A 24,921-nucleotide genomic window follows, 5' to 3' on the forward strand; every position below is an offset into this window, starting at 1 on the left:
CAAACATTATTTATTCACCTTAAAAGTAAAAATGCAAGCTGTGTCTTTTACAGGATTATAATTCCGTATTGTGCCTCCACTTCAACTGTAACACATTAAAATAATATAATACCACCAACAATTTATTATTTTTGTACTTTTTCAACAAGTATAATCTCATAGTGATATACATGTAGGCTCACTTCCTCACTGCAGCTCTGCATCAGGCTGATACTTTGGCAGTGACTCACTGCCGCATGTCTGAAGTGAATGTGTAACACATTTATAACCGCTGTCTCTCTTGAGTCATGAGGCTTAAACATCCAGTCTGTCACTAAGCTCATTGGCTATCACATAACTTGAAGTCACACGATTTACATGACCAAGTGTAGTTGTGGTTGGAACTTTGGTTGTAATCTGCGGCCGTTAAAAGTGCTCAAGTAGTCAGAACAAATCCAGCAACATGCATGCTTCATACCACAGTCTGCACCACTGGGTTTTCCTTTATCAGCAGAAGACAGAGAAGTCGCCCTCTAACAATGTTATATGGATGGTAATTGGATCCATTTCCCTCCAGCATGTAAGCCAAATCTACAATAGTGAGCAGTCTCAGGGGCCTCTGGTAGTGTGCTGCTGCTGCTGCAACATGTGAGCTTTACATTCGAGAACATTCTGGCACGCACACACGATATATGCACACCGAAATCTAGAAAGCTTTCAGATCCTGTATTTGTGTGTGGTGGGAGGTCACTACAGGTCACCCACTAGCTAGTACAACACAGGGGCACACGGTTGCATTCATCATTCATTCAAAAGAACAATGGAGAAAAAGATTAAAGAGGCCTGGTTACTAAGAGATAAAAATTCAGATTTCAAATTTTAGTTTATTTTTCTATTTACACACTCACACTGAACAACGGCGGAGGTGACGCTAAAGTTTGGATATTTTTTGGAGCTTTTTCTAACTCTTAAAAGACTCACTTGTCATCCTTGCATTATGCTCTGTTACTTAGCAACACAAAATAGTTTCAAGACAATGGTTGCGTCCGAAATTGCACACTATGTACTACATACTCAATAGGTTTACTATAGTTCAACATACTTTTGTGTGGCTAAACAGTAGTATGTATTTTTTCGGACGCACTGAGCAGTAATTTACGTCGTCACTTCCTGAGAGCCTCCTTGCCGGTTTGAGACGTGTAACCATGGTAACTCGTACCAGCCTCATGTGACTAAACGACGGTTTGTGAGAATTAAAGTCTGAATTAATAAAAAATATATATTATGCTTGTAAAGTGAAATCTTATACTTACAGCTAAATTGAAGCGCCAATGATGTTACAGAGCTGTCAGTCAACGTCTGTTATGAATGTTGTCGTCACTACCGCATTACATTGTGGGATATTTATGTAGTGTCCAGCGTTGCATACTGTAATATCCCATACTAAAAAAATCTCATATGCTGTTTTAGCGTACTAAATAGCATGTTAGTATGGAATTTTGTTCACAATATACCTGCATAAATGAGCAGGACTGACAAAACTAGCATTTTAGTAATGTTAGTAACATAATTGTCATAGGTATTTGGCCCCATATAGGACCATGATGAGGGAAAGCGTATGTGTTTCTTTTGTGCATATGTGTATGTTCAGAAATCATGAGGAGTATAAGTGATTTCAGATTCATGTTATACTGCACACTGAATGGACATGGAAAGAAATGTTGCCAATTCAAGGTTTAAATTTCACTCAATGATCAGTAACATTTACTGATGTGGCACCCATCTTTTAAATGAATGAATATAAAAATTCCATAAAATTGTAGCTGATCCTCTTCTGCTCTTCCTCCCAGGTTCCCGATGCTGTCTCCTCTGTCCCCGTTCCGCTCCCTCCCCAGGCTCTGCCCCCATCAGTCCCACCTCCACACCATCTCTGGCCTCTCCGGCCTGGCCCCCAAACACGGCTACCGCTGCACCCGCTGCGCCCAGAGGAAGTGGCCCCCCATCCTCATACCTCCCCTGGATTCCTTCAGAGACCCCCTGAAGGCCCCCCAGACCTTCCTCCTGCCCTCCCTGAACTCATCCAACGACCAGCAGAAGAGGCCCCTGCTGGGGGGGGTGTTTGTCGACACCCACCATACGCAAGCTGTTGTGCCAAATAATGTACAGGAGAAGATGGACGGGGGCGAAGTGAAGGAGAGGAAGGAGGGAGAGCTGACAGTGTTGTCTGTGGGGAGGTGAGACAATCAATCAATCATCATTGATTTGTATAGCCCTTTACAATAACCAAAAAGTACCCAAAGTGCTTTACATTAACATCAAGAAATAACAGGAATAACAACATAACATATCATACAATCATTAAAAGGTACATAAAAAGCACAGGAAAAAATGTCACAGCGCTACTAGGTATTAAAAGCCAATCTAAATAAAAAAGTCTTGAGCTTAGATTTAAAAAGTACTAGGTCAGTGACAGTGCGTATATCAGGGGGTAACTTGATCAATAGTTTAGGAGCAGCGACAGCAAAAGCACGATCAACTGACAGCTTATACCTCGACCTTGGGACTTCTAAAAAAAGTTGACCCGATGACCGCAAAGCCCTGTTATGCTCGCGGAGAGAGAAATCTCGGACAAGAAAGACACACACACTCAAACAGTTTCATACTTTTGTAAGAACATGTGTGTTTTAATGTCTGTCATAATACCACGATTGCCATGAATGTAATCATTAGTGATCATATCTTTTGCTCGACTGACAGGTTTCAAGTCGCTCAAATCCCCGAGCAGAAGCCTGTCGCCGTGGAAACCAAGACATCATCCCAGGAGCAACAAAACTCCCTGTTTGTAGGGAAACCCTTCTGCTCCTCTTCATCATGTGGCATCAATAGGTACAACCTGCAACACACAGTCACATGCTTCCCCTTCTCCCTCTCTTTTCACTTCTGACCTATAACTACTAGCTGTAATAACCTCTCTCCTTCCCCATTTCTTTCTATTTCTTCCACACTGCATGCTCCTAATTTTTACGATTTTACAGTGCTGTGGGAGCTCGTTAGCATGTCAGCTTACATTCTTCTGGCCAGCACTGAATTATGTGGTCTGTTTCACCGGGAAATGGAATTATACACAGCATGATCAGTTTATCAGAGGAGTGTCTCTAAAATGATTCGGGAAATGAGTTTCTTCTGTTTCCTATTGTCTGCTAATGCACATGTGCCAACACTCTCCGAATCAGCATTATTACAATAATCATGTGTCCCGGCTCTGTTGGATTCATTATGTCCTATACACAAAATCCCTTAAGTAGGCAATCATTTATGCTTCAAAATCAGCCCAAATGAGGAATAATGAGATAAGTGTGCTTTGAAAAGGCTCAAAAGCATTTATTTGTCATATCTTTGAAATCTGGAAAAATCTATTTCACTCCATCTTCTATTCTGTCCTTCATGTCCTCATCCTGCCACCTCCTTCACATTACATTGGTAGAATACTGCGTAACATATTCAGCGACATATTATGTACACAAAAAAAAGACCAGAAAAAAACAGAACATTGCGACAGAAAAACAAACAAACAAAAATAAAACACAAAAAAGAACAACAAAAATAATGATAATTAAAAAAACAACAACAATTAAGTAAAAGGTTTCCCTCCCTGTTTATACCTCCTTGACATTCTGACTCTCTCCTTCAGGTGAAGACACAGAGAGACGGTGTACGATAACGCTACCTCGCTGAAGATGACCTCATCATTCGCTGACAACTTGACGACAGGGTAGGGAGGGTGTTTCTACACGACTGACACCAAGAAACCACCAGAACCACCACCTTGTGCCGGAAGAAGTTGTTTTTCTATTCACACGATGAGAGGAATATTTATTATTACGTAAAAACAATATTGTGCTTTACAGATGTATCAGATCTTCTACATCGTAGAAGTTCAACTGAAATCACAGCTGCTTCACAGTCCCAATCCAAAGAGAAAGTGGAGGGTAGAGCTTTGTGATAACAACACCTGACACTAGAGGGAAGGATGTGAGGGAGAAAAACAAAGAAGAGAAGTTTCGATCATACAAAAATGTGTTCTTAACCCCTAAATTTGTGCTTCCATGTAAAAAAAAAAAATAGACACAGGGGTAAAAGACGGACACATACAATACATGTAGACAGACACATCCACACTACTTGTGTACAAGAGGAGAGGACAAAACACTGTGGAATACATAACTGAAAAAAGCTGTTAGTGATCAAGTGTCATATGAACTAAGAGTATGAGCAGATCTGGCTTGGCTGAAATAAAAACCCATGTAATTTTGGGTCATAAGACACTTGATTTAAGACTACAGTAGCACTACAGTAAGTATTATAAGAACAACATGTTATAAATTTCATTATAATTTTGTTGTTTTAAATATTTTTACAAGTTTAGTGATCGCTTCTTCTGCTCACATTTGCAGGTGAGTTGAGTTTTTTAGACCTTGAAGATGTTGAATGTACTCACTGAGTTCAGTGAATCTTTGAGAGTTTGAGAAACATTCACTCAGCGATATACGCCTACCAAAAGTCAGCATTAATAATACTCACAACTCTTACGCTCTTAGACTTTAGGTCCAAGTAGGTGATCAGGGGCCAAAATGTGTTCTCAGTGTGGGGCCTCCAGTACTGTATCACAGCATATTTTTTACAACACTGCTTCCCGATGGCAGTTAGATGCTGTCATTTGGGTCCTGGGGTGAAAACGTTAGATGGGTAGGCATCACTTTTGTAGAATAGAACAATGTAAATGAATGTACATATGTAAATATGGGTGGGTATATACAAATGGACTTGGCTTTTATAATTTTAGCATACAGTGTGTATGAGGTGAAAGTGACATTTGCAGTCCATCAATCAAAAACCAGTAAACTCTGTCACACCATGCATATGAGCTGAATTTCTGCTTAAAATCAACACGATATATATGATTTTTTTTCACAATTTGAGTGCAACATTTCAGTGTTTTAAACATGAACTTTTAAACCGTAAACACACACATGCAGTACACATAGCCAGACTCCAGTTAGGCAATCTCCATAACTGTAAGGAACTACTCCCACATCAATACACACACACACAAGCATATTTATGTTTTACAGTTTAATTAAATAAACCAACCAGTGGCTGCAGAGGATTAGTGGTTGAGATGCCTCAAAGTCATGCAGCTCAGTTTACATCCTCATGGGTTTTAAAGAGTGTACTATAATCATAGAGGATTTTTATCCACTCATTTTCATATTTTCTTATTATGCTACAAGGAATACAACATGTCTGGAGGACTGGCTCTTTATTGGTTGCAGCAGTCACATCATTTAATTTTATCTGTTTTTATTATTACTATTATTAGGATTATTAAATGTTTTCAAGCTGAAGTGTTGCTGGCAAGAAGGAAAGCTATACAAAAGCATTCATCTCATCAACTCTGTAGATGCATTTATAATATTGCATTTTTCTGTATGATGTTTTTACTCTTGAAATAAAGAAGAGGTCTATTTTAAATGCTGTTCTCGCTGGTGATGTACAGTAATGTGGCTTTGAATGTGTGAGGTATTGGCTTGGCTTGTTTGTTAGACAGGGTCGCCCTCTAGTGGTGTTCATTAGATTAAATGACCACTGATTACGTAAATCAAGTGTAGCCAAAACCAGCACTGCAACTAAGGTTACTCTTCCCACAGATCACAGTTAATACTTTCCAAACTCATAACCGAAATGCTGACGTGACGACTGACTTCTCTGGTTTTAAACACCCTGCTCAGCTGCTCAGAGGCTGTATAATCACACACTAAGGGAGAATCAATGAGCTCAAATTAAAGGAAAACATGAACTATTCTACACCTGCTCTTCTAAGACAATGTCTCACTGAATGATAGTGAGACTCATTCTACAGCTATTATGCAATAATTAACTTATTTGACACAAATTATGGCATTAAATGTTTGTCTATTTGCACCCGGGTGAGAATAGTCACACGGCAGCCATTCGGCTATTTACACACGGCCAAGTTGAATATGCCACTTGGTTTAACAATAGTTAGCTAGCCGCCAGAATGCCCTTTCTAGCAGGAAGATTTAGTTGTAGTAGTAGTAATACTAGTAGTAGTTGTAATACTAGTAGTAATATAAAGTGACAAAGTATGTGCAGGAAGTAGGTTGTGGTGGATGAATGGGTCAAACTAAGAACATTTACCCAGGAGACTGAAGTTTGAGTCCTGTAAGAAGCCTGTTTTTACACTTGGATGACTTATTAGTTTCTGTTTTTTTTAATTATTATTATTTTCAGTTTTCAGTCACAGTTTGGTTTAGGCAACAAAACTACTTGGTTAGGTTTAGGAAAAATATGCATACAGTACATATACACATCTTATAATAAAGAAATATAAAATATAATCTAATGTGTCCCAGGTAATGTGTCCATGTGTGGAGTTTGCATGTTCTCCCCGTGTGAGCGTGGGTTTTCTCCGGGTACTCCGGTTTCCTCCCACAGTCCAAAGACATGCAGGTTAGGTTAATTGTGGACTCTAAAATTGCCCGTAGGTGTGAATGTGAGCGTGAATGGTTGTCTGTCTCTATGTGTCAGCCCTGCGATGGACTGGCGACCTGTCCAGGGTGTACCCTGCCTTCGCCCAATGTCGGCTGGGATCGGCTCCAGCCCCCCCGCGACCCCTAACGGGATAAGCGGTTGCAGATGGATGGATGGATGTGTCCCAGGGCCGGGTGCAAATAGCATTGTTTGCTACGGACACCTGGTTGCTAATAGCATCTGCCACGAATAAATGCAGTATGTTGCATGAGGCAAATGATAAAAATGTATCACCACAACAATTGTGTTTGTTTATTATAATATTTTGTTTTAGTTCCTTCATATTTTGTGATACAAAGTGACACACACACTTCTCCAGAACATTCAAAATAAGTCTTAAAGGCCACAAAGTGGTCAAGTTCACCCTCTCTGTCTGATATGTGGGAAAAAAAGGCGAGCTGAGGAAAATCCACTTGTTCCTGTACAAACAGGTGCAGCCGTTGTCCAGTAGAATCATTAACAAAAACCACAGCTGTGTGGAGCACCATGTAGTTTAGTTCTGTCCACGCATTATAGCTTTCCAAACATAACAAAACAAAAGAAATCCTTGAATGACCTGTCTTCCGTTAAAAAATGCACCACATGATTTATAAGTTTATTATACTCTTCATTATAACTGTGTTGTCCATATTTAATTTGGTCAAATCTGAGCATGCACTTCCACTTGTTGATGATGGAAATCTGAATGCAGAGTCTGTCAGTGTCGGTGTATGGGGGGCGTCACATCTACCAGAAGAGACCATCAATAAGTACTCTATTTGTCCCCACAACCTTTTGCACTTTTACCAAAATAGTCTCAGAGTTGTGTTGTCAAGCAATGGCTCAGACTTGTTTTTGGTCTCGATGAAGATGACCTGATCTTCTTTGTGATGTTACCTCGGACGTCCTGCCCAGCCAGGAAGTAAAGGATGGGATCCACACAGCTGTTGGCGCTGGCAAAAGGTCGGGTCACCTTGTAGGCCACACTGGAGGCCTCCAGCAGCTGACAGCTGATCTGATGAACATATCAAAATGTGAGTTTTTTAAAGCCATAACACATTTATTATTATAAAAGTGGTTGTTCTCTGCTCACCTGTGATGGATCGACCTGCCTTAGGTATCTAAAAGAGTAGTAAAGACTCCTGGTGAGGTGGAAAGGCAGGAAACAGAGCATGAAGGCCGCCAGCACGATGATGATCATCTTCACTGACTTCTGCTTGGTGCGTTGGACTGACACGCCTCCCGCCTCGCCCCCTTCAGACCCCCAGCCGGGCTCCAGAAGCTTCCGCACCATGAGGCCATAGCACACCATCACCACCATGAAGGGCAGGGCGAACATGAGCACCGACACGGCCGAGCTGTACACCAGGAAGTCATCAAAAAGCTCTGGGCTGGTGGTGTCGTAGCAGACCCGCTCGCCCTCCATCTCCCTGGGAAAGGAGATTGTTTAGGATTATTAAATGGTAGCGCTGCCTTGCTTGGCAATGAACTACTGGGAAAGCAATAGGAGTGTTCAGTGTGCCCATTAGATAAGGAGCTCGGTGTGCCACAAAAATCAATAGTCCACACTTAAACACACTTTCATTACAAGGAAGAGGGATATTAAGGAACAGTGTGTAACATTTCAGGTGATCTATTAGCAGAAATGGAGTACAAAATTCATAACTACGTTTTCATTAGTTTATAGTCACCTGAAACTAAGAATCGTCGTGTTTTCGTTAGCTTTGAATGAGTCCTTCATATCTACATAGGGAGCTGGTCCTCTTCATGGAGTCCACCAAGTTGCTCCGCCATGTTTCTACAGTAGCCCAGAACGGAAACCAAACACCGGTTCTAGAGAGAGCTTTTCATGTTTTTTATGTGACGATACGCTTGTGAAACTGCAGTAATGTGAGCCGCAGAGTGCAAAACCGTGTTACCGCCAGCCGCCGTCTGACTTCCGTTGCTCCTAAAGTGTTATTGTGCCAAATTCATACCAGGCAGTGGCGAATAAATACATTTTTCTGCGGCCGGGAGGCATATTCATGTGTTTCAGGAGGGAAGAAATTCTTTGTAACGTAGATCAACATGTCCCAGGAGTCACAGGATCTGTTTACTGATTGGCTGTGGGTATTGCCGCCTAGAGTTAAACTTTTTCCCAACTTCCCAACCCGCAGAATCAAACAGCCGCAGTTCGCTGAGCATGGGAGTGGCGATTGTATTAGATAATGCAGGCCGCACTCTGCCACTGCTCTGGTGTAATTCGGTGTTATGGAAAGGATGGACTCGAACAGCCAACAGCGTTACCACGGTTTTGCACTCGGCGGCTCATGTTACCACAGTCTTGGAAAGGGAGGAGTGAGCCGAGGGGTACTCAGTTGGTTGCAATCTGCAACCACATCACTAGATGCCGCCAAATCCTACGCACTGTACCTTTAAACACACATTCAATACAATGAGGAGGGTTATTAAGTAAGTAAGGGAGGGATGAAGGGAAAAAGAAAGAAGGAAAGACAAATTTATCAATTTAAATCACCTCGTTCTTGCGAAGTAGAGAATAGGTGCCTGGCAGAATAACACAAAGGCCCACACTGCGACAGACACCAGCCTGGCCCGACGAGCACTGACCCAGTAGAGGGAGCGGACTGGATAGCAGATGCCAACGAAGCGATGCAGACTGATACAGCAGAGGAACAGAATGGAACCTGCCAGAGTGATACTCATTAGATCTTGCTCCTTAGAGGGCGCTGTTAAAAAATGTTGGTACTGAAAGTTTCAGAATTGGGGTGAAAGGTCACCTACAGGGTAATTTCAGGAGTAAGACACTAACATTGAGGTGAGTGGACTTTTTGTGTCATGTGTTTTTCATGTCAAAATGTAAATATAAAGCTCTTCTGTGTTTCTCTTCTGGGCTTTTATACAATGGGTTTATAATAAAACAATTATCACCATGTGGTTGTTAGCTTAGTCGCTTGCAAAACTACTATATAAGGTTAAAAAATGCCCTTTTAGGGATGATTTTTTCTGTTTTTGTTCTCTCGATGCAGGAGATATGTCAGGTTGTTGCATTTCAATGAAATTACATTTTTGAAATTAATTTTTAAGATTACCTCCTTTTTATATTTTCCCCCGTTAAAATAACATAGGGACAACCAACCCCATAGTGTGGGACAAACAACTCCACGATAGGGATGGTTGTCACAAGTGCACAAGACGTATTGACAGTCCATATCTTTTGAACAGAGTAAGCTTAAGGAGAGTAAGGCCAATCCATTTCCACCTGACGATTTAGACTTTCATTACACATTGAAGGGGAATCTATTAAGGATACAGTTTTTGAGGGATTCAAATGAAAGTAAAAAGTGTGTTATGTATTGTAATATTGTATCGTCTTGTGGTGTATCATACTGCCATAACTGTACCATATCATATATCAAACTCTGTATCGTATGGGTCTGTGCCATGCCATCTCCGTACGTACCATATAAGTTGGTATAAAACAGGAAACGTATGATCTTGCAGACCGGTTCGCTGAAGGGCCAGTCGTTCTGATCTGCGTAGTAGTAGATGAGGAAGGGCAGAGTGAGGACGTAGAGTGTGTCGCACACCGTCAGGTTGAGCATGTAGATGGTGGAGGGCTTCCACCGCTTAGTGCGGAACACAATCACGTACAGCGCCGTGGCGTTCAGCGCCAGGCCGACGACAAAGACCACGGCATAGCTGACAGGAAGGAGAATATATTTAAAGTCCTCTTGGAACTGACAGTAGGAGGCGCTGTCATTGGTTAGGTCGTTGGTCTTGTTGTTGTCAAAGGTGGTCATCTTGGTTGTGAAAACACCTGAGGGAAAAGATTAGATTATTATGAATATGCTGCATTTGAACCTGGAAGCATTTCACTGAGGTAGAGAGTGTGGAGTCACAGGAAATGACTGCAAGAAAGTGACATCAGCCTAGATTACATTTTAGGATGCATGCCCCAAGTCATTCACTTCTTTGGTATGCCACTCTTAAGCTTAATCGGGTGGTCCATTGTGATTTCCCAATCAAATTTACACCATCCAGCTTATAGCTTGAGTCATCCCATTTTAAAGTCATTTCACAGAATGTAAATCATTTTAGTGCCGACGTCCTTTAATCGCCTTTTTCTTTATGAGTGGGTGGCTGAGTAAATGAGGGAAGAATTGTGAGAGATAGAGAGAAGAGAAGAGGACACTTAAATGGTGGCACCCATATCAAATCATGATTAAATCCTAAAGCCGTCTTCTGGTGGAATAAATGAATGAGTGTGTGAGGGAATATGTGTGTTTTATGGCTGCAATATAGAGTAGTACTGTATATATGTGTCACAAGATGTACTGTAATGAGACATCTTGACACCTTGTGTCAGCAGAGTACTGAAATACTTATCAGTCTAACCTTCTCGTTTCTCCCCCATAACAAAAAAACCCGTTCAACTTATCAGAGCTGCAGAGGATTCAGACAAAGATTCACATTTGTGGTAACTTTTTTTACAAATCTGTAAGTGCAGCTGTGTTCTCAGGCAGAAAAACAGCACTCTTGCATGCCAAAGTTTTCCAAAACCTCACAGCTGAGAGACAGAGAGACAGAGGAATAACTTTTTAACTCAAACCAGACTTTGTTTAAAGACATTTCTTTCTTTTTCTCTCACTGGCATGCTTCATTGTTAACCTCAGTCCATTTTTTCTCATCCTCTATAAATCTGTTTATCTGACAAGTTCAAAGTCATGCGATAACATAGTGACAGCTTAAACCCTTGCATGCAAATAAGACAGCAGCTGCCAGACTTACTTGTTTCTCAGCTGACTGATGAGTTAACCTACGGCGCTGTCTTTTTGCGCCTCTCTCTGACATTATTTTCTCCTTATCAAAAACATTGCCTCCTGCTCGCTCTGTACCCTTCGCTGTCTTCACTTTTTCTCTTCGAAACAGCTGCAGGTTGAATTTAACAGATAACAGACCATGAGACAGAACAGCCAAACCTTTTGCATTCCTCTGATCTGCTGTGTGCACTCCACGTCACACCAAACTGAGCACAACTTACTATTCAGCAATAAAGTAATCTGTTATTTTTTTGTTAAATTGGTTGTACACAAATACCCAGATTGAATCCCAGGAAATAAAATCCTCTTCCCCAGAGAAAACCCCCATGAAATGTAATAAATACTCACACTGTATGAGAAGACAAATTTCTGTTACTTGTGACAGACAATAAAGTTTTCTTATCTTATCTTATTTGATCTTATCTTATGAATGCTCTCCCCTTTCAAAGGCTGTCATCCACTGTGCCAGGTATCCTCATCCTAGTAGAAGTAGCTACAGTATATCTGACTGTGTTGTGTATGGTTGAATGCATGCCGAAGATACTTCAGTGGGGGAAAACCTTGTGAAGGTGTCCACCTGTCTGACAAGCTGCAGCCTGTATACACAAAAGGGCAGTTGAGCCTCAGGGGTTATATGGTATTTGAAATTCAAATTGACAGTGAAAAGCTGCCTGTCGCCACCTTTAACTGTTCAAATATTTATTTATTTTGTTTGGTCATGTCAGACAAGAACATCATTGTACATTTTTAAAGTAGAAAAAAACAGAGGTAGTCATTAAATCCTATTGAGACTATTAAATATAATAATTACTATGATAAGTATAGGCCTACAATTATCAACATGGGCGTAGGAATTAGAATTTTTTTTTATTACAATTACCTATTGTTTTCATTTTTTTTATTCCAGCAATAAAAAAACAAAAGGCCTGTTTTAGTACAGGTAAATCTTAAAAACACACAGCTATAAGCATAAATATTTTGCAAGCAAGGAATAGTAGAAATCTCCCGTCATGCTATCAAAAATCTAAATATATGGTCCTTTATGTCCCCGTAGAAACACAGCCATACTGACAAAAAACATTAATTTTAAAATATACAAAGAATATCAAAGATTACCTGTGATTTTTCCCATTTCAGGCAAATGTATGACTAAAAACTACCTGTGCTGCTTTTTATACTTTTAATTGATTGTTTTCACAGTAAAATGTCTTACCTTAGTATGGCCAAAGAAATATAGATGCTCCTACGCCAAATCACAAGAGAAATCATAAACCAAAAGCATCCTGGCAGGATCCTAACAGATACAGTATAATCCAACAATGACTGTCAGCCATTTTCCTCTGTGCCACTGGCAGAAAGTTATGTGCGTGGGTGTTAGTGGATGTGTTTGGTATCTCTGACTACGAATGTGTGTGTGTGCATGTGTGTGTGTGTGTTTGTTAGTTTGAGTGTTATACTGAGAGGAAAGGTGAGAAAGAGTACTTAATGTCTTACCTGCTCCAGAAACTCTGTGTATTAATGATTACATGACCCTTCACCTTAACCTTGGCCATGGCACGTAGGAGGCATGTAGTAGAATACTTGCCCGTCTTCTCCACTCACTTGTATCTTTTTGTAAGACATTCTTCCCAACCATAAAAACATCTTTTGTAAGTTGGCATTAGTGGCAAAGTATTTCTGAACAACAATATCATTGATTGCATTGCGTCGCCTCAATAACAAGTAGCCTGTGTCTTAACCTTGAAAGGTTTGGACAATTTCCATTTTCACACAAGGCACACTGGAAAGTAGGGCTAACACAGTGGGATGATGAGATGATGATGATGATCTATTTACATTTTTAGTTTACCCTATGCATTATTAACATTATTTTCTCATCCCACAAACTATATTTCAATACCTAACACACAAACATACACATGCAGGTTGCATACATGCATGCAGACACTGTGTCAAACCAGCTGATGCTGGTGCCAACTCATTACAAGGGTTTCTGACACCCTCCATTGTAATATATTCCTTTAATTGTTCACTCAACACCCGCTTCCAGTGAACCTCATGACCCCATTTTACCCTGTTTACTCCCTGGCATCCCACTGTAGGCCTACACACAATAACACAAGAGTCTACTAAATTATAACACAAAGTAGCCTACTATGAATAACGTTTTGCATTATTATTTTATTTTAGGGCTGTCAAAGTTAAGACAATAAAAACGCGTTAACGTCAGATTTGTTTTAACGCCACTAATTTCTGCTAAATGCAGTACCTGTGAGGGTTTCTGGACAATATTTGTCATTGTTTTGTGTTGTTGATTGATTTCCAATAATAAATATATACATACATTTGCACAAGGCAAGCATATTTGCCCACTCCCATGTTGATAAGAGCATTGAATACTTGACAAATCTCCCTTTAAGATACATTTTGAACAAATAAAAAATGTGCGATTAATCGCAATTAACTATGGACAATCGATTGAGAGCCCTATTTTTTTATGATAGGCCTAATAGGCTGTATTAAGATAATTGCAGGTAGACTCGAATGACAAAGATGAAAATAATACATATTTAATCATCATTATTAACAACTCCAAGCGTCTAAAATTTGGTCTTTTGTTTATTTGTTTCTTTAATACTGTTTTTCTGTCCTCCTACTCCGCGATCGATTTTTCCTGGATCGACTGCGGTTTCTTGTTGCTATGCAGGTCTAGGAGACGCAGGCTGCTGCCAGTTAGTGATGGGAATTCCGGCTCTTTTTAGTGAGCCAGATCATTTGGCTCAGCTCACCAAGAAGAGCCGGCTCTTTCGGCTTCCAAACGGCTCTTCATTTCACCACAGGCTCCGTGCTTTCCACGCTTCCCATTCATTCTCTGTGTAAGCAGCCGTGCAATGCATTCTGGTAGCGTGGCGTTGCGATTCGAGAAACGTAGTGTCACGACGCCCACTCCCCATTTGCATAAAGTTAAGGGCTCGTCTACTTTATGTAAATCACGGGCGTCCGACGCGACTTACCGCCTCTCGAAACTCCTGAGAATCTTTTAAAATAAAAGTTGTCGATCGAAAATAAAGACAGACTCAGCAACTGCATGGCTTATTTCTCGCCTCAAATGTTTTCAGAAACACATTTCGGTGAACTATTTTCGTGAAATAAGAGAAGAAAGTTTCCAAACGAGCCTCCATACTGTTTCCGGTTTGAAAGCTGAGCAGCAGCAGCCCACGGAGGGAAAGCGTTCGTCCAATCAGGTGGGGACAGCTTGTGTCTAGTGACAGCCCACCAAGTGTCCAATGTTGGGAAGCGTCGCGTCCCCTCGCAATAAAAAACGCCCCTGTGGACACATACCATCAGTCAGTGCATGGAGTGCCCGTGGCGCGGAGAAGATCGTCCTATCATTCTGCCTTGAATTAATTAAAGAAAAAAGAAAAGAAAAAAAACGGCTCTCGGACGGGAGCCAGCTCTTATCTGGTTCAACCGGCTGTGGCTCAGAGGGTAGAGCAGGTTGTCCACCAATCGGAAGGTTGGTGGTTCGATCTCCGGCTGCTCCGGGTCACATGTCGATGTGTCCTTGAGCAAGACACTTTACCCTTTAATTGCTCCCGAAGGCATAGCCAACGGTGTGTGAATGAGTATTTAGATTAGATCCTGATGGGCAAAGTTGGCACCTTAGCAGCCTCTGCCAACAGTGTGTGTGAATGGGTGAATGCTGTCATGTAGTGTAAAGCGCTATGAGTGATCGGAAGACTATAAAAGCGCTATATAAATGCAAGTCCATTTACCATTCATTTATCGTTCACTTAAAAGAGCCGGCTCAATTAACCGACTCGTTCTTAACCGACACATCACTAGAAGCTGGAGCAGCTCGGAAAACCCCTTTAAACTAAGCGAATAAAATGTCTAATTGTTGAAGTTATCACTTATTTCTGTCTCCTTTATTCTGTCTTCACACCTTTGCGTATTAATGGAGGTTATACTGTCGAACCACAGAATAAAAAAGGATGTCTTTCTTGCTCTCCGTGTTGTCGCCATGCCGTGTCTTCACCACGTGGTGGAGCCGTTGAGCTTCGTCCCTGAAGGGGTTCCCCGTTAATATGCCCCCCTCCATCACCATCCCTTCTCCTCTCTGTCTGCTCTGCTGCTTCACAACACACTCCAGTATCTAGTAGTGGCAGCAGCCAACCAACACCAAGTGGTGTTCAGCCTCTCCTCTTCCTCGTACAGCAGCGTTACTAAAACCAGCCATTTATCATCAATCATGGCCGCCGGAGTACAAATTTAACTCCCGTCTTTTCCTCCCTTGTCGTCTTTAGAGGGGGAGGATTTTTTTTTATTTGAGGGAGACATAATATTACACTGATTTTCCTCTTGGAATTACAATACATCTGATCGCAAAGGGGGAAATACCATTCATGTCAATACTCCAAAATGCAGCCGCCGCCGAGGAAGGTGAGTGATTTACATACAGACAGAGTCCCGTTATGTTTTTATTAGTAGCTGGGGCTGTATTGAGACAATGACAGACAACATATAACACAGTTATATGCTTTAATAACCACTCATAAAGCGTCTTAATGCTGCAGGCTTAAAGACAATTAAAGGGGTTAAAAGAAAGACCGTTGCTAGCCATCATTAGCAACGGTTGCTAGCTAGGTTTAATCGGTAACCTAGTGACATTAATATGATTCTATCCACAGCCGTTGACGTTGTAGCGTCAAAACGTCAAATAGCCTTAGCTAGATGACGCTAAGTGAGCTAACACGTTTTTATATAAAGCACCACACCATGTTGTCTCCTTTTTTTTAATAATATTACGTCCTTTAATGTTAGTAGAAATAACTTTATATTAAAAAGCATTTGCACGTTAACTAGGGGCAGCAACGTCATAGCTAGTGACATCAATGTAGCACATGTGTTATTTTGATAATTTATATATATTGTGACAGGGAAGCATAACAAAAGCTGTCCACGTTGTGATGCTTCTCGTCTTAAAGGAAGACCTTCAGTCCCGTCCAGGGTCACATTACAATACAATCATACAACAATGCATCTTCTCCTAATGCACATGGAGTCTGTCTGCTCCTAAATGCTGTGATAGGCTGTTAAAAGTGTCTCCAGTCATAGATAGCACACCATGTTGTTAATGATATTATGGTATTGTGGTTGTCCTTTTTTAATAACCTTTAACGTTAGTAGACATAACTTTATATTAAAAAGAAGTAACGTTTGCATTTGTAACTTGGGGGGCAAACAACGTCATAGCTAGTAATGTCAATGTAGTGTAACAAGTCAAGTCAAATTTATTTCTATAGCACATTTATAACAACATGAGCTGACCAAAGTGCTTTACAGACATAGGCAGAATAAAAACAGGTCAACAGAGCAGACAACAAAATCTCACACATCCACAGACAGAGACCAAGATAAAAATCCATGAGTAAAAGACTGTTATAATGAGCATTTATAAAAGGCCAATTAGTAGTCGCAATATAAGTACATTCAAAAGCCAAAGAAAAGAGGTGGGTCTTGAGCTGTGCTTTAAGAGACTCAGTAGAGGGAACAGATCTGATGTGGAGAGGCAGTGTTATTTTGCTAATTTATATATATCGTGGAATTGTGACAGGAAGCATAACAAAAGCTGTCCACGTTGTGATGCTTCTCGTCTTAAAAGGGAAGACCTTCAGTCCTGTCCAGGGTCACAATACAATACAATGCATCTTTCTTCCTAATGCACATGGAGTATGTCTGCTCGTAAATGCTGTTAAAAGTGTCTCCAGTCACCCCTACTTCCAGAAAGCCTCCTCCAGCCTCTCCAAAAGTCTGACTGTCTGTGTGTTTGTGTGTGTTCCTTTCAGGTGACTCCAGACTCAATATAGATGACAGGTGATTGGCAGATAGATAGATAGATAGATAGATTGATTGATGGGGGGGTTACATTATTTGTGTGTGTCTGTGCATGTGTTATTTTGCTAATTTATATATATCTTGGAATTGTTGACAGGAAGCATAACAAAAGCTGTCCACGTTGTGATGCTTCTCGTCTTAAAGGAAGACCTTCAGTCCCGTCCAGGGTCACGTCTTTTTCATCAAAGGCTGAGCTGACAAAAGCTAACACACATACTGAGGGAGACATGCTGGCAGAGCCATGTCTGATGCTGCCTTATTGATTGTGTATGGGCTGAGAAAAGACTACCGTCCCCTATAGATTGGTACCCAGTGTGTGTACGTGAGGATGTGTCAGAGTTGCTTCCTATGTGTGTGTGTGTGTTGTCCTGAAATAGATGCATGAGAGCCAATTACCCTGCTGTGAACCTCTGCACAGTTTTCTCTTAATTACCACATATTCCCCCAGTGCCAGTTATGCTCTGGGTTTCTGCACACAGACTGGCCCTGAACATGTCATATCATGTCTGTAAAAACACATTCACACACCTGAACAGGTCCTTTCATCATTGAAGCTGCAGAGACCACCACTATACTGCACCATTACGGCCATATTCATTTTTTTTTAAGATCACATTTGTCAGCTGCCTGTCAGTTTCTTTCCCATTCAAGTCGCTGTGGAAATACTTCCAAGAATAAAACAGAATTTATTTGCGAAACACTGATGTGTTACCCCCCTGCCAATGAGGCTGGCACACTCGGTACACTCAGCCCTCAGCATCACAGCCAGAGTGTATCAGTATTTGGCTGTTGGATACTAATAATTTCTCTCCCAGTGCGACACATAACAGCCCCTTTAGTGTTTTGTCTGTGTCTCAGCACATCTGCTTACAGATTGAACTGGTTTGACTCTCATATATTAGTTTTATGTGGCTTAAATTATAGATGGCTGCTAATGAGGCTGAAAAAAAGCATTGCTCCACAAAATTGTTCTATCTATCTATCTATCTATCTATCTGAACAACATACAAGGGTTGAAGCTTTTGAGGCCATATTTTCCAGAAGTTCAACTAACAAATCAGCCAACAGCCCAATATTTTTAACTGGTCATACTGGAATTAAACAGGACAAACATATCAGAAGCGAACCATCATGAGAAATACATGCTGTGCATGGCAAATCTCTTCATTTATCTCGATATAGATTTTAGGTCCTATTGGCCTACCCTCTAATACAGGTGGGGAAGTATCGAGAGGCGAAGTCCCGCCCCTTCCAGTGGACCACCATTGGACCTTATTTCGGAAAAAATATATACGGTAGTCAACGGCGAGAGACAAATATTTTTTGTTTGAATTGCGCCATGAATCCCCCATATGATGCTTGTTAATTTAAAAGATAGTTTTGCAAGTCAAGAAAGTCACAGTTAGTTGTGAAACTGTTGAAGTATCAGACTGTGAAAATACTTTATTATAAAGACTACACAAAAGTCGCGTAAGTGACGTCTCTCTCACTGAAGCTACGATGCCTGTGTGTTTCGCACTGGGGTGTACTCACACGAGCAGCGGGTCTTGCTCGTTTTCTTTCTCTTCCCGGCTTATAAAAAGACCAGGAGTCGCTGGATAAAACACATCCGGTAAGATAACGTTTCATTTCTGCCTGGAACATAGCTAAGTTAGCTAGCTAGCTAGCGTTGGCGACGTATATTGCGCGAGACGAGAGATGTAGTTCACTGAGCGGTTTAACACAAATCTAAATGATACTACGACAAACCTACGACGTACTGAAACTTTCTTGACTTGCAAAATTATCTTTTCAATTGACAAACATCATAACATGATTCATGTCGTAATTCAAACGGGATAAAAAAATTATTTGTCTTTCGCCGTTGACTACCGTACATGTTGTTTTCCAATAAGGTTCCATGGGGTCCACCGGAAGGGGCGGGACTTCACCTCTCTATAGGCTACATCTGAATCACTGTAAAATATGTGTATTGATGTTTGTGTTACAAAACAAGAACCACTTTCTCAGCGGTATACCTACCTGCTGCATCAGCTACCACGACACCAGCTGAGCTCTTTTCCTTTTTAACATGACCTTTAATATCTTTCCCTCATAATTAACATCTCCATATCCCATCTTTCCACTGTCACTTTCCCCTTCTTCTTTTTCTCACTGACATCTCTCTTTCTCGCCATCCTCTATTTCTTACTCTCACTTCATATTCTCCCCCTTCTCTTCTCATGCCCAAACACTTCCTTAACCCTCTCATTTTGACTCCCCACCTCTCTTTGTCACCCTTTGCCCTTCCCCTTCTCTCCCTGCGGTGAGTGATAGAAGGTGAAGTGAAGTCATTTTGCCCCCGATAATGTAATGAAACACTCCTCCCTCCTTATCTTCAAAGACATGGCACATGAAAGAAAGGGGCTCTGCAGTGTGTGTTGGCGTGTGTGCCAGTGTAGTGTGTGTGTTATGTTGTTGATTGTTTTGTCTAGAACAGTCATGAATTTGCCCCACTGTTACTCTGCTGAATAGCTGATGGAATTCACCCGACAATACACAATGACCATCACAGTGACTGTGTTGGCAGGAGTGTGTGCGCTTGTTTGTGTGCATGTATAAGGGTGAGCTCTCTGTCTGTTTTTTTGCACAAGACTGTGTGAATGAGTGCAGGTTATAGCCTCGGGCCTGACCACCCAAATGAATTTTTGTAAAAGGCGATACAATTAGCAGCTTTATTCCTAATGCACATGGAGTCTGTCTGCTCCTAAATGCTGTTATAGGCTGTTAAAAGTGTATCCAGTCACCTCTACTTCCAAAAAGACCTCCTCCAGCCTTTCCAAAAGTCTGACAAAACCCGGACACTGATAGTTACGTTGATGGATTACTGATGGGAGTGTGTGTTTGTGTGTGGTCCTTTCAGGTGACTCCAGACTCAATATAGATGACAGGTGATTGGCAGATAGATAGATGGATGGATTAACTGATGGCGGTTACATTATTTGTGTGTGTCACATTTTTTTATACTAAAAAAACACTATATTCAGAACTTGAGTTCTTGCCCCTTTTGCACAGTCTAGACCTCAGAGCTAAAAAGATCCTTCTCTGACTTTCTCTGCCTTTATCTCCATCTTTTTACCTTTATTCACCTTCATCAGTGCACTTGATGAAAAGAGTAAATGTTCTTAATATTTTGCCTCGTGCATTCAGTGAACTTCGGGAGAGGAAAGTAAAATTTTCTGACACTGACTAGACTAACTCCAGTCGCCATGTTTTTGGATAAGTACACCGATATTGGTAATATTAATGTCAATGAGATTAAAACTGTTTGATTAGTGGCGCAACAGAAAATTAATCAGCAACACTTTTAATAATGTGTTATAATAATGTGATAATAATCTGTTCATTGGGAGAAAATGTCAAATATTTGTTGTTTCTAGCTTCTCAAATGTGAGGAGTTACTGCTTTTCTCTGCATATCATTTTAAATTGAATATCTTTAACGATTATTTTCACTGTTGATTAATCTGTTAATTATTTTCTCGATTAATCAATTAGTTGTTTGGTCTATAAAATGTCAGAAAATGGTGAAAAATGTCCATCAGTGTTTCCCAAAGCCCAAGATGACGTCCTCAAAATGTCTTGTTTTGTCCACAACTCAAAGATATTCAGTTTACTGTCATGGAGGTGTAAAGAAACCACAAAATATTCACATTTAAGAAGCTTGAATCAGAGAATTTTTACTTTTTTTGTTTGTTAAAAAATGACTCAAACCGATTAATTGATTATCAAAAGCGTTGGAGATTAATTTAATAGTTGACAACTATTTGATTAATCAATTAATGGTTGCAGCTCTAAATCCAAGGTCACTAGTTTTTTATAGGCTGAAAATTTATTGAAAAAATTCATTAATAAAGAAAATAATTGTTAGTCACAGTCTTACTGGATTTTTGGTACTGTATTTGTCACACTAGTGTGTGACTTTTTGTGATTTCATGCAACATTTAATCCAAGGAGGGGTGGATGATACGGCCCCTGAGGAATTTTTTTTTTATAAATTATTAATGTGTATATGACTTTCAGGCAGGTAGAGGCGTTCACAGTTCACTGGACCATTTTACGACCAGGAAAAGAAAATATTTTAACTTCACGATAACAACCAAAGTCTCAGATGATATCTAAATAACTAGCACACGTGCGCAGCAGACGGATGAATAAATGACAAATCCTTCACTTGACGTGTCTTTTTGTTTCCTCCAGGTCAAAGTGACACAGGAGCTGAAAAACACACACACGGAGCAGATGACAAGACTGCACTTTAAACACCAGACCGAATGTGACCTGCTGGAAGACATGAGGTATGAACACGTCTGCATCGCATGCGTGCACTAACACAATCCTGAAGAACTCACTCACTCACTGACTGCCAGATGATTTTAAATCTAGCCGTCATGTGACTGATATGCACGGCATGCACACATGGACACAGCCGTGCACAAAAAAGAGAGAAGGAAGGAAACGACTAATGAGTGAGGGAGGAGTGGCATGAGAAAGAAAAAGAGGAGGAGGAGGAGTATTGTCATATTCCAGTTTTTTGAGAAGGACAAAGGGTCGGGAAAATGACGAAGGAATTTCCTGCTTCCCTCTTCCTGCTCTCCGACTCTTTCTTCCTCTTTTCCAAATTTCATTCTGTATCTCTTTCTGTCATCTTTTGCCATGTTTTTTTTCTGTCTCTTTTGCTTTTTGACTATGTTTTTGTCGGTCTCCATATCTCTTTTTCATTTTGGCTCAGCTCTGTTTACTCATGACGTGTGTGATTCTGGCAGTTTTCCCTTTTGGATTTGGCAATGGGAGGAAACCCTGGTTCTTTCACACGCTCTCATTTTCTGTGTTGACTAAGCATTGATTATTTATGACAGCAAACTCTCTGCTTCTCTGCTTCCATCCCTGTCTTTCTCCCTGTTTGTCATTTTCACACTTTCTCTACCTCTTCCCTTTTTCTAAGACTTCCCTCTCTTTTCTCTCGCTTTCACTCTCGGGGGCAGCTCCAGCTGTTTGAGAACAGATTGCCTTGTTGCTGCTGGGTTTTGGAGAGTGAACAAGGCCCTGGTCTCACTTGTGGGAGAGAGGGAGAGCCAGTTAAGCATATGCAACCACAATGTGTTAGTTCTTTCAGTCAATGAGGGATGGAGCTACATGCCACTGGGTACAGATCTTCAAATTGGCTTTGTCATCCTCATGGTTTAAAGACGCTGCCTGCAGGGTTTCCTTAGTGCGTTCCTTTAGCCTTTAACGTTTTGTAATTATTTCTGATGACACATTCTCCTGGTAGTGAAATCAGGAGCGGCAGGGTGGTGCAGTGATTAGGAAGACCGCCTTTCAATTGGGAGATCTGGACTCAAGCCCCCGCAGCAACAAGCATCTGCGTTGTCGATGTGTCCTTGAGCAAGACACTGAGACCCCACTAGTTTTTCTGTCTGTGATGTGACTCTCATCTGACTTTATTGTAGATGGATAGATATTTTTGTAACTTTTGTCATTTAAGATCAGAAGGGTTGTCTGAAATTCACATCAGAAGCAAGAGGGCCGGTCGATACACAGTTGCTGTTGTCACAACCAGCTGTCTTTTCAGTAGCGTGGTACCTGAGGAACTAAAAGGCAGCAGCTGGCCAAACTGTCATCCGTCTTCTCCAATACTGTACCACTGAAATGATTGATCTGTTCAATGTAGCCCACATGAGAAGTATACAGGAAGAAAACGAACATTGTGTTTATTTATTGATTCTTTCTATTGTCACAAGGTTGTCAAAACTTGATGTGACATAGTTATTGGCTGAAGTCCATTAATCGATCAACAGAAAAATGATTGTCTACAATTTTGCTGAACATTCCCTCGTTCCAGCTTCTGTACTGTTAGGGTTTTCTGCCTTTCTCTGTTTTACATCATTGTAAAGCAAATATCTCTGGGTTTTGGACTGCTGGTCGGACAAAATAAAACATTTGAAGATGTCACATTGGACTCTGGGAAACTGTGATGGACATTTTTGACTATTTTCAGATTGTTTTATAGATTAAACAATCATTTAATTGTAAAATGGACACATTTATGAACATTGAAAATAAGTGTTAGTTGCAGCCATACACCGTTAATGTAGTTCACCCAAAAAACAGTAGTTTATAAATTGCATATAATACTCTCTAGGCTCTCTATGGTCTCAGAAAATGTTTTCTATCAAATGGCATTAAGGAGAGCGAATCACCTGAAAAATGAAAGCAGATCAGTGCAAACAGACTTCGACGGAGGCCGAACGAAAGACAGCAAAAAAGTTTACAAAACGCCTGAAATCTCCTTGCAGCATTATCCAAGCGTTTTGTATCCAGTCGTGGGATCATGGAAATGCAAACACAACTATTTTTGCTTAACCGTTGCTAAACAAAACATTTTCAGATTATGCCCCTGGATAATGCTGCACAGGACTATTCAGAACGTTTTTTACTGTCTGTTTGCACTGATGTGCTTTCATTATTCGGTTGCTCCGCTTTCCTTGACACCATTCGATTAAAAAGCTTTCTCTGGGACCATAGAAAGCCTTGGGAGGTGACTACTATATACAATTTATATTGTTTTGGGGTGAGCTATTCATTTAATAATGCAGCAGTGATTTCCACAGGGAGAAGCAATTATTGACTTGTCCCCATCCAGGGACAAATTGCAGAGTTGATAACCGTAGTGGTGCCTGCAAACAGCAAGTGAATGGACTACATAAGGCTAGTTGGCACTGGATCATTTAATTTAATGCTAGTTGGTGTACGTGTATACTGTATTGTCCTTTGTAAAAACACACTTTTGATGGATCTGATCTAGACTGAAACTACGACTCTGAAATCGTTTAGACTTGTAGGCTTTGTAGATCACTTGGCTAAGGTGCTAATATATGTAAGTATATGTAAGCTAATAGCTGGACCCTACAGGACAAGGAAAGTATGGCCACATAATGAAACACATACTCTGTTGACAGGCACACATTTCCCTGCCTAAAGCCTACAGTAGATTTTAACTCTTAAATCCCCAAATCTGAGGTTATTTACCCTAATTAATCCACAGGCTGGCTTTAATCAACTGCCCAGTCACATGCACATACACATGTTGCTAACTATAGTGCATTGAGCCTATACGTTTACCAATTGTTAAAGGTGAAAGGGGGAAAGATAAAGAAACAAATAATGAGAGAGAAAAAGAAAGACAGACAGAAAGAAAGAAAGGGAAAGGGCAGTGCATTTAATCCTCTGGGACAGCATTTTAGCAGGACTAGTCTTAGGAGAGAGGATAAGAGAAAGAGAGAGAGAGGAGTTGGTGGACTCAGGCAGTCAACTTGGTGTCCTCAATCCAGCTAAATCCCCTATACCCTTATGTCTGCCCCAACAGCTACACACACAGAGTGCAAACCATGAAAATAGGCAAGCCTCATACATCCACCTCATACACATTTGGTAACATTGACCTCGCTTTCATATACCTACTTGCCCTTCCTTTAGCTGAATAAGAACATACTTTTAATTTAACCACAGAGCTGCAACACAATTTGCCTTTCTGCAAAGGGCATTGCACGCTTTGCCCTGCAGCGCTGCGTTTAAAGTCTGTTCTCATGATTGCC

At 40.8% G+C, this 24,921-nt stretch overlaps 3 protein-coding genes across 11 annotated transcripts in view; 2 read left to right on the forward strand and 1 right to left on the reverse strand.

The window, feature by feature from the left end:
- relt (RELT TNF receptor) overlaps positions 1–5,511 on the forward strand; it is a 31,680-nt gene extending 26,169 nt beyond the window's left edge. For both annotated transcript variants that reach the window (XM_074641880.1, XM_074641881.1), the window contains exons 9-11: positions 1,830–2,213; positions 2,737–2,865; positions 3,671–5,511. In XM_074641880.1, the coding sequence (XP_074497981.1) occupies positions 1,830–2,213; positions 2,737–2,865; positions 3,671–3,674 (517 nt within the window). In that variant the 3' untranslated portion in view covers positions 3,675–5,511. The remainder of the gene's footprint in view (positions 1–1,829; positions 2,214–2,736; positions 2,866–3,670) is intronic.
- A 1,312-nt stretch (positions 5,512–6,823) lies between these two features.
- On the reverse strand, positions 6,824–12,811 carry p2ry2.1 (purinergic receptor P2Y2, tandem duplicate 1). Of its 3 annotated transcripts, XM_074641883.1 has the most exons (6): positions 12,604–12,811; positions 11,739–11,986; positions 10,031–10,387; positions 9,086–9,254; positions 7,664–8,000; positions 6,824–7,585 (listed from the first exon to the last, which is right to left on the reverse strand). In XM_074641883.1, the coding sequence occupies exons 3-6, from the start codon at positions 10,368–10,370 to the stop codon at positions 7,388–7,390; spliced, it is 1,044 nt and encodes a 347-aa protein (XP_074497984.1). In that variant the 5' UTR covers positions 10,371–10,387; positions 11,739–11,986; positions 12,604–12,811; the 3' UTR covers positions 6,824–7,387. The 3 variants fall into 3 exon arrangements, with proteins under 3 accessions (XP_074497984.1, XP_074497983.1, XP_074497986.1); XM_074641882.1 differs by lacking the exon at positions 11,739–11,986 and having other exon boundaries at positions 12,604–12,808; XM_074641885.1 differs by lacking the exons at positions 11,739–11,986; positions 12,604–12,811 and adding an exon at positions 11,359–11,579.
- Positions 12,812–15,530: 2,719 nt separating this feature from the next.
- Positions 15,531–24,921, forward strand: part of fchsd2 (FCH and double SH3 domains 2) — a 74,383-nt gene continuing 64,992 nt past the window's right edge. For all 6 annotated transcript variants that reach the window (XM_074641887.1, XM_074641890.1, XM_074641891.1 and 3 more), the window contains exons 1-2: positions 15,531–15,833; positions 21,527–21,624. In XM_074641887.1, the coding sequence (XP_074497988.1) occupies positions 15,813–15,833; positions 21,527–21,624 (119 nt within the window). In that variant the 5' untranslated portion in view covers positions 15,531–15,812. The remainder of the gene's footprint in view (positions 15,834–21,526; positions 21,625–24,921) is intronic.

This window comes from Sebastes fasciatus, chromosome 7, assembly GCF_043250625.1.
Source record: "Sebastes fasciatus isolate fSebFas1 chromosome 7, fSebFas1.pri, whole genome shotgun sequence".
Lineage (NCBI taxonomy): Eukaryota > Metazoa > Chordata > Actinopteri > Perciformes > Sebastidae > Sebastes > Sebastes fasciatus.